The following is a 17682-nucleotide window of genomic DNA, read 5'->3' on the forward strand; positions in this document are numbered from 1 at the left end:
AACATTTTGATAGCAAAAGGTAATAATGGTAAGAACCTTGGTATGAGAACCTTTTTTAAAAACGTTTTCACGCTAAAATTGTCCAAGTAAACTTATAAATATAACATACATGTAACATGCGAAAAACTATAGTTTTAAATATATTATGTATTTGCAAATAAAACGGCAATACACAATGCGGATATCCATTTGACTTAAAGACCCCTCAGAATAAAGCAATTCTTACTCAGTACGATATGAACTCAAAAAGCTTCCAATATCTTGGTAGGTGTACTTATATATCTATATTTAACCTGAAACATCTTCCACTTTTCAGCAGTGCATTTCCTGCAGTAATAATACCCTATCGTGAAAGTGTAGAGAGGAATTTATGGACCAATTTGAAAAATTGCTTTTGCGCGGAACGAATTTCCCAAAGGTTTTATCCTTTGAGCAACTTTGTTCGAGTTTGGAAATTTCCCCATAAAACCATTTCCCTGAAAATAATCTCAATTTCAGGCGATGCAACGTTCTGAGAAGGTTGCCAGCAACATTGCTGTTGTTGTAAGATTATTGTTCGGAAATAATAATTGGACAAATATGAATGTTATCAAACGTGCTCGTTAAAAATATTGCTCGATGCATATTTTTTATTGGGATTTTTTTATTACTTTTTAAAAATAATAATTGGTGACATATATTTATTATTATTGTCAATTTGTATCAACCATATTATATTTTTCTCTGTTGTTACGACTGACAACGTCAGACGACTCCTTTCAAATAATTAATTTAGCAACGAAGAATAAGATATTACTAGTAAATGTAAACGAAACTTGAAACAGAACAAGACACAGAAAAGTAAAAAAAAAGGTAAAGGTCTCAACTGGGAATCGAACCCAGAAGCTATGTCTTAAAGGAACAATGTCTTTCACTACACGACCATTGTTCATGTAATCTCGTTTAGATTTATTAGTATTATACTATTCTTCAATGATATTTCATTGATGAATAAGATACAATGATATTTCATTGATGAATAAAATACAATGATATTTCATTTATGAATAAGATTAAATGATATTACATTGATGAATATGATACAATGATAGTATTTTAATGAATAAGATGAAGATATTACATCGATGAATAAGATATAATGATATTACATCGATGAATAAGATATAATGATATTACATCGATGAATAAGATACAATGATAGTATTTTAATGAATAAGATGAAGATATTACATCGATGAATAAGATACAATGATAGTATTTTAATGAATAAGATGAAGATATTACATCGATGAATAAGATATAATGATATTACATCGATGAATAAGATAAAATATTACATTGATGAATAAGATATAATGATATTACATCGATGAATAAGATACAATGATACAATCATTCAGTTTACTAATTCTGTAATGATATTATTCGTAAAAATTATAGGAATAAATTTTGAATACTGTAACCATTAATATAATATTTAATCATTGAGAAAGAAGATCACCAGGTCTCAATGGCTAAGTAGTTAAAGTGGTAACACAGAGATCCTGGGTTCGATTCCCAGTTGCGACCGTTACCTTATTTGGTTTGTGCATTTTCTTTTGTTTTATTTTTGCTTAGATTTTTTAAATTTTTTTATTCTTCAACGATATGGTATTAATATTTGTTTGAAAACTCGGCAGCCTTAATAACTAGCATATTTTAAAAAAAGTCAACAACCATTACCCATTATTCTTTCGACTATGTCGCAAAATATTTTTCCCTTTTCAGGATTCCCGTAGTGGCTCGGCTCGCGGATAATGGCAGAGGACCACTTAAACATTACCACGGGCATCAGAGGTCTAGATAAATGAATGAAAGACTGCACGAATACAAACCTTTCCATCTTCCCAGTCTTCAGCATGGCGAACATGGTCTGCGCCACGTTGAGTGCGTGTCGCCAGTTGTGGTACTTCACGGGCCGATAGTTCTTCTTTACGCTCAGGATCCAGCGGCAGAGGACCTTGAACAAACAGAGAAAACACATTGATTAAGTGCCTTATTATAAAATTAGTCACGTTGATTACGCCATTGACACAACAATCATACAGACAAGACCACTGTTCTTGGGAAATAGTTTAGTTGTTTTTTCCGTAATTTCCAAAATATCTGGTCTCCCGTCATACCTTTCACTCTATGGTTCACTCGCCGCTTTCCTCAAGATTACATCCTACCGCTTAAAATCTAAAAAAATCTTAATTTGCTGAAATTAAGTTCGCCGCTTGCTTTTTTGCGAGTGCCGTGCGCGTCATTTACATAGTAAATCTTTCGCAAATGAAGATCAACTGTATTTTCTCCTTTTCTTTGCAATGTATTTTCTCCTTCGACCGTTCGTACATGCCCAAACTTTCACAATCAACGGTCCTTTGATTACCTACATAATTACACAAGTTACATACCACACGTCAAAAACATACCTTAAAAATACACGAATCAAAACCATTAATGTATATTACATATAGGAGACATAAGAGCAAAAACACATTGGAGACTTTTGGTACCGAAATTTATGACAACCTTTGCTCAAAGACACCACATATGTATAGCGCCTCACGCGTACAACAAACAACCGCTACAGACCATAGCAATAACTAATACGTAGGTATTCCTTCAACAAAAACATCGCTGAATGGAAATTGAAGACCTTATGAAACAAAACTCTTTATTATTCATGCGTTGCTAATGGTACTGTCCTGCATATCCAATTTATAATTGTTTATTTCTTTATATACTTATTATCCAATCGTATTCTTTTTAACCTTACGTACTTACTACACACTTAATTAATTCTTCTCTTTAACATGTCTAAATTTAAAATTACCTAATCTGATAATAATATTGCAAAGATATATTTTTATTGTGCATTCTTGTCACCTACCTAAGAACAGATTACACCTAGTTATATGGGTAGTGAAAGGCATACAATTAAATTATATAGAAAATTATTCATGGTACCTACTAATAATTTTGTTGTTTTTTGTATTAAACTGTAAAAACTATGTTTTGATCGATGCTGCTATATTGGCCAACATTTCTATCCATTAGATTTATCGTACTAATATTTTGATCAAACCAAAGGATAACGGGGAAAATAAAACAGTCGTAGAAGGCTGTTATTAGGAGCCAGCTAATGGACAAATATGAGCTATGTCTAATTGCCTGTCTGTCTATTTCCTCTGTCTAGGCACTTTGTACTTGTATAACTCAGAGTAAACATCGAGTGGCTTATTTCCTAGACATCCATTCGCTAGCAAATACACTTATAACGACCCTTAACGATTTCCACTTTGTTTTGTAGTGAGGCAGAATTCTCGGCACGAATCTCACGTAAATTAACAGATTATTCCGAAGTTTCTCTGAGCGAGTTGGGTCCGATTCGTACAGAAATTGCTGTGGGACTTTGCATAGTATTATTAACTAAGCTTATTTCACAGCGGAACCTGCGGAACGTCGACGGAATGTAACGGAAGTCGAGAACTCTGGCTGCATAGGAAATTGGCAATGTTAAAGTCAAACTGATCCGGAAAACGTTGAAATGTATTAGTGATTGTTGCAAAACATAATAACTTCGAAATAAGACTGTATATGTGTCAGTGAGTGAGTGCAGATATTTATATCGGAACTCTTACTCCATATCCGAACGTGAGGCAGGTTTTTTTTAATCACCTTGCTTAAAAGATGTTAGTTACTGCCGTTTACAAAGAATGGAGGACTTATTAAAGGATTGTAATACATTTAAATCAACGTTGTTTTCGTGTAACTAAACTAAATACAATCTTTTTCTCTTTAATACTACAGTGTTCAGAACAGAGCCAGATCACGGCTCGGAAGTTGGACCCTCGCAAAGTGTAGCGAAACGTTTTTTTAATTTTTTTATTTATTAAAGGAAATAGTACATATAAGTAATAAGGTGTACAATTTACATCGACAGTATTTAGTACTACTCTTCCAGAGAAGCATTAGCTTGTGGTTGGAAGAGGACTGTACATTATATTATTGTAGATATACAAATAGAATCAAGAGAAGTAGGTAAAAATATATATTGTAAGTAAAATGTACTACTAGTAGCTATATATAAAAATATGATAAACAACCAGTGAAAACAATTGGGTTCTGGAATATATACCATTATTATTATTATTATTTTTATAAATATATTTGGTGAAGAAGTTCCTTCTTAAGTAGAATATTTATTATTAATTTTTTTACAAATGTATCTTTAAAATATTTTTTAAAAGTGCTCAAAGCTTCACTTTTGTCGTTTATGATTCTGATTTCCTTAGGGAGTTGATTGAAAAAGGTTCTTCCTTGGTATGTGTAGTAATTTTGTGCAAAGAAGTGTTTAATTTTGGACATTGAAAAATGTATTTAAGTCGAGTACGGTTTTCAGTTTGAAATTGTTACTTTTCTTTTTCTTTTACGATTCGAATTAATGATTTTTTAATGTACAGATCTTTATTAGATGTATTTGAGAGGAAGCTCCTACGTTGGAGTCACAAACAAAATATCTTGCGAACAAGTTAAAGACAAGTGGTAAGTTCCTATACTTGCCAATTTATTGTATGATTGAATTAGAAAGATGAATTTAGCAATTAAACAGTGTATTCATCGCTAAAGAGGTTTCCCCTGCACTAAACATGCACGAAAAAAAGTATTATCATTTAAAAAAAAAATTTTAAACATTAAAAATTTTTATATTTTTAAGATACTATGTTAAATTTTGAAATTGAAAAAACAGATACATGAAAATCAGGTTTTAAATTAATGGCAATATAGATTTGCGTTTCTCAACTTCATTGATGCTAAATATTCCAACATTCTAAGTGATTCTATATAAAAAGATATCTCTCACCACCTGTTTAATCATTGACAAGTTAGGTAAGTTTTTAGATTTTCACGGCCAAAAGCATTTTTGTTGTTTGTTTTTGGGGTGTTATGCCGTGTTGCGCTAACTCCTTCTTTAGCCGACGTTTCGGACAGCGTTGCAGTGTCCATCATCAGGGCAGGTTCCCTTTTACTGTAATACCTACAGGCTCGTAGTGGATTGAAGCTGGCGGCACGGTATCGCTTCCAAGTAAATAAGCACAAACTCGACAACCAACAATTACACATCTTCGGATCTACCGGATGTGCCCTGATGATGGACACTGCAACGCTGTCCGAAACGTCGGCTAAAGAAGGAGTTAGCGCAACACGGCATAACACCCCAAAAACAAACAACAAAAAATTGACAAGTTAGTCCTTAAGGGCGGGAGATAAAACAGTTTAGTATTCTGTCAGCGACGGAGATAGCCATCGGGAACATAAAAATAAATGCTCTTCGTGATAGCCAAGTTCTCGAACCATCCACAAATCAGTCTAAAGTAATGTTTGACAATGTACACATCCCTTTTGACCCGTAGATGGTACAATCTGAGCATGCTCAAGAGAAAGTCAGTAGTATAGACTCACAGCTAGTAGCCATCATACTCTCTCAGGTAGATAAATGTCAGAAATTGTGTGTTGGAGGCTTTATTTCCTTAACCCTCCAGGCTTTAGCATATTTTGTCTAGAAGTCACTGTGAAATTTCATGGAATTTCAGAGTGCTTCCGAGGTATTTTAAATGTGGTGTATATTTCTTATTTTTATTATCATCTTTGAGATGATTTTATTTTAAATAATAAGTAATTTTTCTAAATAATTGCCTACACACTCCATAACTCTCTTGCAGATATGTATAAAAACAGCCAGCATAATTCAAAAATTCAAAATAAGGCATTAAAGGATATTTTTTTTAAACTTGTTAAAACGAAAATACGCAATTCTTGTCGTGTTGTACTTTATTTTGTTTCTCTCTCTCTTTCTCTCTCTCTCTCTCTCCTTTTCTATCCCCTGTACTTGTAATCGAGCATAATCTGTTTTTACCAATGCATTACTGGGTGAGTAACTTCTTCCAAATTTCTACCTTGTGCTTATGTGTATATCCCCGTCTGTTTCCTTTTTTTTCTTGTTTGTTCTACTCAACCTCCCTTTTTCTATTTGTGTACTCTTTTGTATGTGAAACTTATAACTTTGATATCAAAATACCAATGTAAAATTGTACCTTTCAACTCCCACCTGTGTATTGTAAGTTTTTCTCGTCCTACAATGAGTTTTGTAACTGATCGGGATTGCTCTAGCAAGAAATAAAATAACAATAATTGTTATACATTAAGAAATTTAATAAAATTTTTAGCAAACATGAAAATGTTTTACAAATAATAATAAGCAATAATTAGTCGCCTGAAATATCAATACAAATTGAAAATATATCCTGAGTAAAAATAAATGCCGCGGAAAAAAAACGGGAATTGAACCGGTGCCTTCTGATGTATGGTCAGGTGCTCTGAACCACTGAGCTATGTCTGCTTATTTCCAACCCGCAAAATAATTCAAAATGTACCAGAACCTCAATCAGCAATTTTCAATTATGAACAAATCACGTATCTCCGCAGCAAAGAAAAAATAAATACTTTTAGAACGCTCCGGAAGGATCTGTCTTTCCGAAGCTCGAGGGGTTAACATGTAATATTCATGATGCCTACGCGATTCTAGTTTATTTCTTTCAACTTAACAAAAATATACACCAACGCAACTTCGTGATAATAAAATATTTAAGAAAAACGCTACGGAGCGTATCAGAACAATGTTCAATAAAATAAATATGAAAAGTTGTTCGGTTTTCCTATAAGTCATGGAAACGGGATTTATACATCCCCTTTCCCGGTATAACGATTTCCTGGCTTGGGGGGGTAAACACCCATTTCTCCAGCCAAGAGGTCTTGCTCAAACTGTGTAATTAATTGGATTTTTCAAAACAACATCGAGAAGCATGACCGCAAGAAAGCAATGTTAAAATTGTATAAAACGGAATTATTAATGCTTCAATTAATAACATAAAAATACTTCCGGAAGTCGTATTAAAAATATATGTGTACTTAAATACAACAAAATTGAAGGCTTTTCAAAGAAGCAAATTCCAGAGGAGTGCCGATGTTGAGTATATTTTGAATTTCATATTAATTTCACATTATTGCATTCACATTCATGGATAATTTTCGATATTCCGAGTAGTATGAATCACCCTGTTTTTTTTATTTATTATTTTTATCATCATCGTCATCACTCTTGGCTCTACAACACCTGGTGGGTCTTGGCCTCCTCAAGAGTCTTCCTCCACTCATCTCGGTCCCGCGCCAGCTCTCTCCAGTTTCGAAGCTCCAAGGCAGACAAATCTTTGAGGACGTTGTCGCTCCATCTTAACCTTGGCCTTCCCAGGCTCCTTCTCCCTATCGGTCTTGAGATCAGCAGGGACTTTGATTCTTGATGCTCGGTCATTCTCTCCACATGACCTAGCCACCGAAGTCTTCCCAGTTTTATGAATTTTGTGACGTTTAGCTCCTTAAACAGAGTATAGAGCTCATTGTTATAACGTCTGCGCCAAAATACATTTTCTAGAACCGGTCCGAAGATGCGCCTCAAAATTTTCCTTTCAAAAACATCCAGTGCTCGCTCATTCTTCTTAGTTAGAACCCACGTCTCTGCGTACGCAAGCACTGGTCTAATTAGTGTTTGGTACACTAATACCTTGGTGGTTCTGGAAAGCAGTCTGGATTTTATTTGTTTTTGTAGGCGGAAATAGCAGCGGTTTGCATTCACGATGCGCTTCTGGATCTCCTCTGTAGTGTTGTTATTGTTTGTCATCAGGGAGCCCAGGTATGTGAATCTTGGTACTGTTTCAAAATTTTGGCTTCCACATACGAGAGATGGGGTTTGTTGGGTACATCCTACGACCATGTATTTGGTCTTCTGCTGGTTTACTACAAGACCCATATTTTTGGCAGAACTTTCAAGATTTATGAAGGCGTCTTGTAAATCATCGGGATTTTTCGCAATTATGTCGATATCATCAGCGTAAACCAATAGTTGCACAGAGTTGTCAAATATCGTTCCTCTTTTCTTATATATATATATAAAAAAATACTTCCATATTCTCGCTGTCCCCATTTGCAGTATGTTGTGAGGCTGAAGGTAATGGAGAGGAGATGGAGTTAGGGAAGAGGATAGTGGGAAAGTTCCTGGGTATTCAGATCTGTTTACCAAACACGGCCAACGCTATTTCAACCAACGCAACGTTTTCAATTCTGAATGGTGGTCTTATATCAGGGAAATATTGAAAGTATTTTCCACTCTGGAACGTCCCGACAATATACTATATTTTATTTTAAATGAGTTATTTGTGAAATAACACAAATTAATTAAATAATATTTTCGATACTTATAGGATGGGGCGGTGCGCTTAATGCATATATCAAACCTTTACAAAAAATTCAAAATTATATCATCAAAGTTATGTATAGTCGGAAAAGAACATTTTCAACGGATGAGTTATACAAAGAATCTAAACTATTCTGTCTCCGTAAATTATTTATTCTGCAAACTATGAAATACATATTTAAAAACAAAAATAAATTCGAAATAAATGAAAACAGAACCAACATTAGAAATAATAATGTATTTTATACTCCCCAAACGAACACAAAACAAATGCAAACACACTGCAGTTTCATTGGACCTCGTACTTTCAATCTTTTACCGAAAAATATTCAAGTGATAACTAAACTTCCTCAATATTTAAAAGAATTAAAATTATGGCTTTTCGATACAGCAGTTGAAACTTTTTTTATTTAATTTGTATCAATTTATGTTTCTCATAAAATATTCACCATATATTACACTAAACACTTATAACTTCACTATACACTATTATAAACACTTTTTATACAAAACGCTAATACAAAATGTAATCTTGTTTTTATTTTATATGCCCACAATTTGTTTATTTCTAGGTACAATAAAGTTATAACTTAAATATATTACCCACGCACAGGCTGCGCCTTAGTGGGTTCCCATTATTCTTATTGATTTATATAATATTGTATGTAATTAATTAAAAAATTGGGAAAAATAAAGGAATTAAAAAAAAAAAAAAACTATTTTACATTTCGTCTGTCTGCAAATTTGTTTGTCCGTTTCCGGTTCAACGTGGCGGCTCAGATTTCAACAGATTTTCAGATTTTTTTGAAATGAGAACTCTTCGTGTTTATTTCGACTTTCTCATTCAATATTTTCAAAATTATGGTACCCACCCGCCTTAAGAAAGATTGAAAAAGAATTGTCAAAGAGATATTTGAATTTGAAAAATGTTGAAAATAAAATACATTATGATTTATAATAATGTATGTAAGTGCCTATTTCAGTAACTACTTACAAATCTCAGGATTTCTGGGGAAATTTTGGTTTTGATTTATTAAATAAGGGAAAATTAGAAACATACATTTTGAACACGAGGAAACATTTTATAGTCAAACAAATTAACAAAATAAAAATTTATTATTGAATTGGTCATATTTATCTTTTTCAATATCATTTCTTTTTTGGATACAAAACACATAAAAACTTTTTTGCCCAGAGAAGCGTAATATTAATTGTATTTTTTTGTTGTTCATGAACTTAGTCCATAAATGAACTTTCTTCTTTTTAATTTGGGTTTTTTCCTTGAAAATGCTGCCCAAAAATATTTTCTTAACTTTGTTTGCAAAAGTACCAACATCTTATCTTTTATGCTTTCAAAGTTATCGATGTTTTTTCTTCTTTTGTTCCCAATGATTTAAGTTCATAGCTTTTCAACGAGGAACCTAAACTTCGACAACATGATGGATCCTTCAAGAAATGGAGTACACTTAGGTCCTGCTTCCACTGGGATACGCAAGTATCCGATTTAAGTATCTTGGTGACCCGCGTATATATCTGCACGAAGCCCAGACGAGTATCTTCATGAAAAAGTTGGTCATAAGTCGGAAACAGATATTTTGTTAAAAACCCAAAAAATTATACATTCTGAAAGCTCGATAGTCATCACCATTTTGATAATTCCACCCCCCTATATTTGCGCCATTTTGTTTACCGTCACATTAAACTTTTAGGTGTCCAAAAAGGATTTTCGTGAAATCCTGTGTATATTGTTTTTATTAGAAATTCAGTAGATGGTTAAGTTTATTATTAAAGTCTATTTACGAGCTAATAAAAGAATTTTGTATACCTACCGATTCCTTATACCATTTTACTTCCCAGAACTTATTGTCCTTTCTTTCCTTAAAAAAGACCCTCCACACAGTATCCCCAAAGGTGACCATCTTCTATCTTCGTCGAACGTCACAGCGGTGCTGCCAATATCTGGTATCTATGTGCAGATATTGTGTCAGCGCTTTATTAGCAGCAGACATATACCTGGACGGATGACAAACCTCGTGTTAGCACTGTTGGTGGACGCGGTGGACTCTTTCGCTGCAGCAGCTGGTCCAGTTTCTTCACCATTTAGGTTTCTTGCTGCAGAGTATCCATCTTCTATCTTCGTGTCACCTGTTCCTGTTCTTCATTTTACTTAACTTCACTTTATTTTTGTAATACCTGCACCAACTGTAAAGCGCCCCTGAGGTGATATCTCACAAAAGCGGCGCTGTACAAATTGTCCAGTAAATTAATTTATTAGGCCTGAGAGAAATTATTTTCCTCAGGGTCTCCTGTGTGGGCTAAATGTAAAAAATAAACATGTATACTTACAGGTATCAGGTACTTTGTTGTAATTTCATCTCAAGATTCTTAATTTCCTGATGCCATTGGGACTATAGCCTAGTATTCAGGTACGTACATGTCCGGCTGAGAGTAACTGGGCAACTCAGGACAGTGGCAATTCAACACACTCTTAAAAAGTGATATAAATTCATAAAGTGATGAAAAAAATACACCAGGTAATGTTCACAGACCTTTTTAATGACTTTATATCACTTGTCAAAAGTGTGTTGATTTCCACTGCCCTCAGTTTCCATGGAACCCCTGCCGAGCACGACGTCAAAGGAGCATTTCTGTAAGTATGCCTCGATTCTCGACGAAGTCATTCCAATTGGGTCGAACCACTCGTTGTTCGAGTGGAATGCCTTTTGACGTTTGGCGTAGATGAATCGTGTGTACGATTTTTTTCAGTTCTAAGAGCTTAGTTAGTTCACCTCTATTATAATAACATTTGGATGATTTTTATATCGCCGTTTTTATAAAAAATAAGTTTAAGCCATTTAATTTGCACAGCGACATCCGACACCTTGGAAGCCACGCTAAAAGTAGCGGCTTTTGTCAATTGACTGTTTGAATCATATTTTGACCGTACTCGCAAATATCGCTAACTGACCATGGATGACAAATTTGGTCAATATCGGATTGACGTAGGGCTTTATCGATCACCTGTGCTAGACCTCCTTGTAGTCCGAGGTCAGAAATAGGTTTTGAAAATTTGGAAACGTATTTAAAAACACACTATTTGAGAAACAGCTATCTATGATAACCAATATAAATCGCTTTTGGTGTCATTAAATAACTCAACGGCGTGATATAAAGAAGACCAATCATTGTTATTTTACTTCCTTCCTGTGGAATATACTTGAATCATTTTACCGTTATAACGACAGATCTCAATATCGAATCGATCTGTAAAATCATTAAATATTTCAAATCGGGGATGAAATAGTTTCTCTAGCTCCGTGGAAAGCGATTAACCTAATAAAATAAAAATATTCACACGACTACTGCGATTTGAAACGTTACGTCGTTTGAGATTGCATTTTTACTAGCAATTTTATCGAGTTATATTTAGTGACCTGATTTGAATTTCTTAATATATTGTAATAAAACAATGTACGCTCCTCTTCCAGCCACAAGCTAATGCTTCTATGGAAGAGAGGTTTGAAATATTTGATCATATATTGTAACAAATAAACAAAAATGTACTTATATAATAAATACTTATAATAAAAAAAAATAAAAAATAAAAATAATAAAAAATAATAAATAAAAAAAATAGCAAGGGCGTGCCGTACACTAAATATGTGAATATCTCGAAAAAAGAAGAAAAATACTACTAAAATTTAAAAAACATTTTTTTTGTTGTTAATTTTTTCCTTTTTTTCTGGGAATTGAACCCAGGACCTCTTCCTTGCCGGTGCATTGCTCTGCCCATTGAGCTAATACGACCATATCAACTTCTATCAAAAAAATATCCTCATTTTTGACGGCTATATGTGGGTATGATTGCAAGTTTTTTTCCCTAAAATCATTTTATCAAATGATAATAACAATATTTTTGCTTACGATCATTTGATTACGATGGGAATGCCATAGTCGCACAGGTACCAGATGTTGGGGAATACATTAAAACAATATGTATAAAATCAATAAATTTCTTTCCAAAAATAATATTTTAATATTTTAATGATAAACTAATATTTAAAAGACAAAGCTTTTTATGCATAGCACAAAAAAATATTATTTTTAGGGTATAATTATTAGCCTGAAACACAAGAATATTAAAAATACTCCGCCACAAAAAAAAAACTTGCCTGGAAGATTTTATCAATTTACGTAGTTGCTTAAGGCCAATATTTATTGCTTAAAAATAATACTAACTTTTGTACTTATTTCTCGTGCTCAACTAGGCATTTCAGAAGTTGATTTATAAATCAGTAGCGTATGACCATTCTATGATAAAATTAACAACAGTACGCTTCCAATTCTGTAAGATCTCCAGCATCCTTTCAATCTGACCCATTTCTCAGTCAGTCATTCAACATCTTCTTCTCATCCAAAGTCGTGACCGAAATAAAAATCCTTTCGCCTTTGAACGCAGTACGTTTTAGTTTCATCAGAATATCTTCTCTCGGTTTCACAAAGAATTTATCTAAAAGCGTCTGAATACCAGAGGCGCGCAGTCCACTGTAACACACTTACTTCAATTTATTTGCTTATTTCAATTTATTTGATTTTTTCAATTTATTTGCTCATTTCAATTAATTTGCTTATTTAAATTTATTTGCTTATATCAATTTATTTGCTTATTTCAATTTATTTGCTTACTTAAATTTATTTGCTTATTTCAATTTATTAGCTTATTTATATCTATCTGTCTATCTATCTCACAATATTCTCAACTACTCCCAACTATCTGAAGCCAGTGAGACTATGGCATCCCCAATTGGGGTATGTTGGGAGGCTGACGGTAGTAAGGAGGAGAAGGACGTGGGGGGGAGAAAGGTGGGGAAATACCTGCCTACTCAGATATACTGAGAGTCTCTTCCACGCTGGAAAGTTGCGCAAGTATACAGAATATTATTTAAGTTAATTATTTGTGAAACAATAAATATCAATTAGATTAAATTTATTGTGCACATCGGATTTGAACTCGCGACTTCCGAATTGCTAATAGAGAGTCTTACCCATCAACTGTGGAGTCCGTCGTAGATATTATTAGCCTTAAAGCAAAACCATTTCACATTCGTTAAACGGTGTTTTTGTCACACATTGTATAAAGATTGTGAAAGTTTAGATTCGAGTTAGTACTAATAAAAATATCTTTAACTGGACTCGAAAAGACACTTTCTTTAATTGACTGTTACCGCGTGAATTTGATAGGAATTATATGAAAGTACTGTTTTTAATAACATAAATGTTTTATGTATGTGCAGGTAAATATATTTTGTTGTTAGTATATGCTAATTTATATAATTTTTTATTGTGTTTTTTTAAATTTTATATATGAAACCGCACGAGAGTCTCAACTGCTTCAAACTTTCTGAAGCCAGTGAGACTATGGCATCCCCAATTGGGGTGTATTGTGAAGCTGAAGGTAGTGGTGAGGGGAAGGAGATAGAGAAGATGAAGGTTGTGAAGTACCTCGTGTATAAACGAGATTAAAAGAGAGATAACAGTTTTCTTTCCTAAATAAAAGGACTGTGTTTTCAAAATTTCGCATCCTTTCAATTTTTCGACGTTTGAAGTTTTTTGTGTGTTTTTCCAATTTTTTACGTGTTTGAAATTAAGATATACCAGAAATCTAAAACGTAATTTTATTTAGTTCATTTAACTAGGAAATATTCGGAAATTCGATGATAAATTTAAAGCTTGTACAACATTTCTATATTAGTAATATTTTCACGTTTATCAACTGAATAAAATTTTCACCACGTTTTTTAGTAAGACCTTCTGTATCTAACTCTCGAAATGACGCACGTTTGGCAACCTATGTTGAAGATAAATGATAAATATGACCCACTTCTCATAACATTTACCAACAATGGACGTGACCGCACGCCTTTGCTGAATATGATTAAATCCTATTTCCTCCCCTGAACAGTTTAGAAGAGACGGACTTGAGGGAAAACCAATATTATTGTTGGCCTAGAATGGGGCGGAATGTGTTTGGAGGGGTGAAAAGTGTTTGAAGAAGAAGAAAGAAGTGTTTATTTATATATTCTGCGAAATCGACATGCTCTCAAGACGTCATTTGTTATATTTCGGAGGCTGGATTTCCAAGAATGGTAAATGTTTAATGTTGGGTGTATTCGTGCCTTTTTTAAACATGTTTCCATCTTTGGTTACCTTTTTTATTGAATTTAATCTTTTCTAGATTTATTTTTTAAGATTTCATCTGTATTGACCTTTCTCAATAAATAATTTGGTTGTTGATGGAAATCATGAGCGGTCCAATTTACATTGATTTATCCACCGTATCCGAGAACTTGTTGTATAAGTGGGAAAATGCTGAATCTGTTTCACATTTGTATTCGATATCGTGGTACAAATTTTTTGATTTGAGCTTTCGTTTTTGAGTAAATCGATTCCGAAGTTCGAATCTTTTAGGTAAAATCTCAACAAAAATCGCTCGTTATCCGTTTAACTAACTAACTAACTAACTAACTAACTAACTAACCAACACGCCGTTTCCCCGCAGGGGTAGACCTAAAGGAAGGACCGCCAAACAACTCGGTCTTGGCACACATTTCTTGCTTTATTCACATACATATATTGTCTCATACATACTCTTCTATTACTCTGATTCTTGACATGGCCCGACTCGAGAATCTGATTCACTTGATCGTGCCATGTCTTCCTCGGGCGTCCTCAATTTCTGCTACCATTCGCAGCATATATTCTCCATTATCCATTACCCGTTTAATGTCAATTAAAATGCGTCGAAGCATAGACCGGACTTCAAAATGTGGTTGTAACCGTTTATTTAACGCAAACCTGTTACTGATTTACCGTTTTCGTGGGTTATCAATGTGACAACAACAACAAACAAACAACTACGGCCAGAGACGGCACCAAGATCTGCTATGAATAGCAGAATGGATACACTGACAGTAGGTTTGGCGCTATTAAATAATATTTCTAAGACTATTAATATTTTTCAAGGATTAAAGGGTTTCCCTTTATCTACCGTAGATGCCAAATATTACCAATTATGACGTGAATTTTATGTTTCTTCTTTTATTTATTTTAATATGTACTTTATGTTACATATGTATTCTAAATAGACACGTAGTCTGTTATGCACAAAAAAAAAAAAATATTTATATTTTTTTAGGTTTCTCTAATTTTCCGCTTGTAGGTACTGCGAGTTTCCGAATACCGTGTACATTTTGTAGCCTGAATATTTTGTGAATGGTTCAATTACAATTGAAATACAAAATTTTTACCCGTTTTAATTTTTGATTATGAGCTTTATTATATGTGTTCAATGTTTTACATTACTGTATTTAGGGTTTCATCTATAAAATTCTTTTTTTTTAATCTACTAGAGTAACTACGGTAGGACTGCCATAGCAGCTACGTATTATTACTATGTGTAACTGTAAATAGTAGTCGGCGATGAGAATAAAACAAAGAATGTTTGGAATCATTTGACTGCTGAGATCTAGTAACTAAAGTAGCTAAAACCTCTTCAACCAAACATGTTTTATTAGGCTGGTGATGGAAGTTAAATTTTTTTTTCATTTATTCTATAACAGAGGTTCTGAGGTAAATAATTTCAGGCCCTATGTCATTGTTTGGGATGCTGTGTTGATTGTCTTTTTGAGGAGATAAAAGAGAGTGGTTCTTGAAGAGACCTAAGTTGTAGAAGGGAGGAAACCATAGACTAAATTAGACTAGACACGGCTTATATTTATTTAAAAATAACCCCAACACAATTTTGGTTTGGTTCACATGCACATTTAAGAAAAGGCCTACGCATTATGTCGCAATGCGAAATGGGCACTGTGCATTGCGTTTTACCTTTTGTTGCTCTTTTTTACTTCTCAGCTATGCTGGGCAAGTTCATTTTTTCAATCACAAAAATAACCCAGTTCCAAATATTTAAATTTGAATATGTCCATATTACAACACCTCTGACAACAAATTCTCCGTGGTTTCGCTTACGAGTTTGAACGCTTGTACAAGGAGTTTAAACAGAGTTGGGTTGTTAAGTTCATCTCCATATTTGTGACGTACGCTACGTGGCATTATTTTTAAAATGAATTTAACTAGACAGGGCTAATCTAATAATACATCAATGGAGGAAACACATAAGCCGCAAATCGTTCTACAGCCGAACTTTTGAACTCAAGAACGAATTCTAGAAATGACCCATTCTCACTGGGTCTATCACCATCGTTGAGAATAATCTCATCAGGGACCATGTCATCTTTGGGGATGATGTATTTTTGAGGAGACAAAGGAGTGAACATGGTTTTTGAATAGACCCATGTTATAATAACGCATACCGATTGATGTCCGGACTTCTCAGGCAATGCAGTGCCTCCTCAGTGTTTACAGAAGGGCGAGTTCCAGGATTTATAGCTCTATTAAGAACCAGGGTTGCAGGACTGAGGGGAAGGATAAACCATTCCAGAAATATTCTCATCATAGAATTCCGTCTGACTTCTGGATCGAGAATTGAAGACCATTGGAGAAAGATACTTGCTCCGACAATCTTAGATCCAATGGATTCCTGTACTTCTTTGCTTTGATCTCATTTTAATTTTAATTTTCTAATTTTTTTTTTAGTTTCATATTTAACATTATTCATAAAATACCTAAAATGTAAATATCATATGAACTTATACTCTCTATGGGATGTGTGGAATTGCACTCACCTCCCCACATGCTGGAATAAAGAATTGTTATTATTTCTATAGAAAAGAAACACAAAGGCCCGCAAATCATTCCTCAGCCTAGCTATTGAACCCAAGAACGAATTGTAAAAACGACCCATTCTCAAAAGGTCTATCACCATAGTTAGAGAATATTCCTTCTGGCTTTTTTTTTCGTAAAATGCAAATTTCAAAACTCCATAACGATGCTAATAACTAATATGCGAAAATAGTTGGTTTGCGAAGTACACGTCTTCTATTTAATAAAAGTGTCAACAATGCTATATCATGCCATGAAGAATCGTGTACAAAATAATCAATATTCTTTTGCAAATATAACAAAATATACATAACCCATTTTGACATGTGCCATTTCAAAGTTGCCATATTTCCAGAACGATAGGTACCTACCTACTTAATATGAAACTCTGTGATTCAATTGGACTTTCACCGCTACTCTATATATATATACTTTCATAAACCCGAGATGATCTCTGGCGTTTGCATTGATCAAAATACACAAGGTTAAACTTTAAAATAATTTGGTTATAAATCATTGAGAAGTCTGATTTGTAAGTGGGTTTAAATGGGTTTGTGCCGTTAACACCC

At 33.7% G+C, this 17682-nt stretch overlaps 1 protein-coding gene across 1 annotated transcript in view; it reads right to left on the minus strand.

The window, feature by feature from the left end:
* The window catches only part of LOC149411761 (cGMP-specific 3',5'-cyclic phosphodiesterase-like), a 341390-nt gene that overhangs the window by 15793 nt on the left and 307915 nt on the right, over positions 1–17682 (minus strand). Inside the window, exon 11 of the mRNA XM_089646730.1 lies at positions 1875–1999. Coding sequence (XP_089502856.1) covers positions 1875–1999 — 125 coding nt within the window. The remainder of the gene's footprint in view (positions 1–1874; positions 2000–17682) is intronic.

This window comes from Hesperophylax consimilis, chromosome 25 (assembly GCF_061612785.1).
Source record: "Hesperophylax consimilis isolate HC1 chromosome 25, BYU_Hcon_1.0, whole genome shotgun sequence".
In the NCBI taxonomy this organism is placed as follows: Eukaryota; Metazoa; Arthropoda; class Insecta; order Trichoptera; family Limnephilidae; genus Hesperophylax; species Hesperophylax consimilis.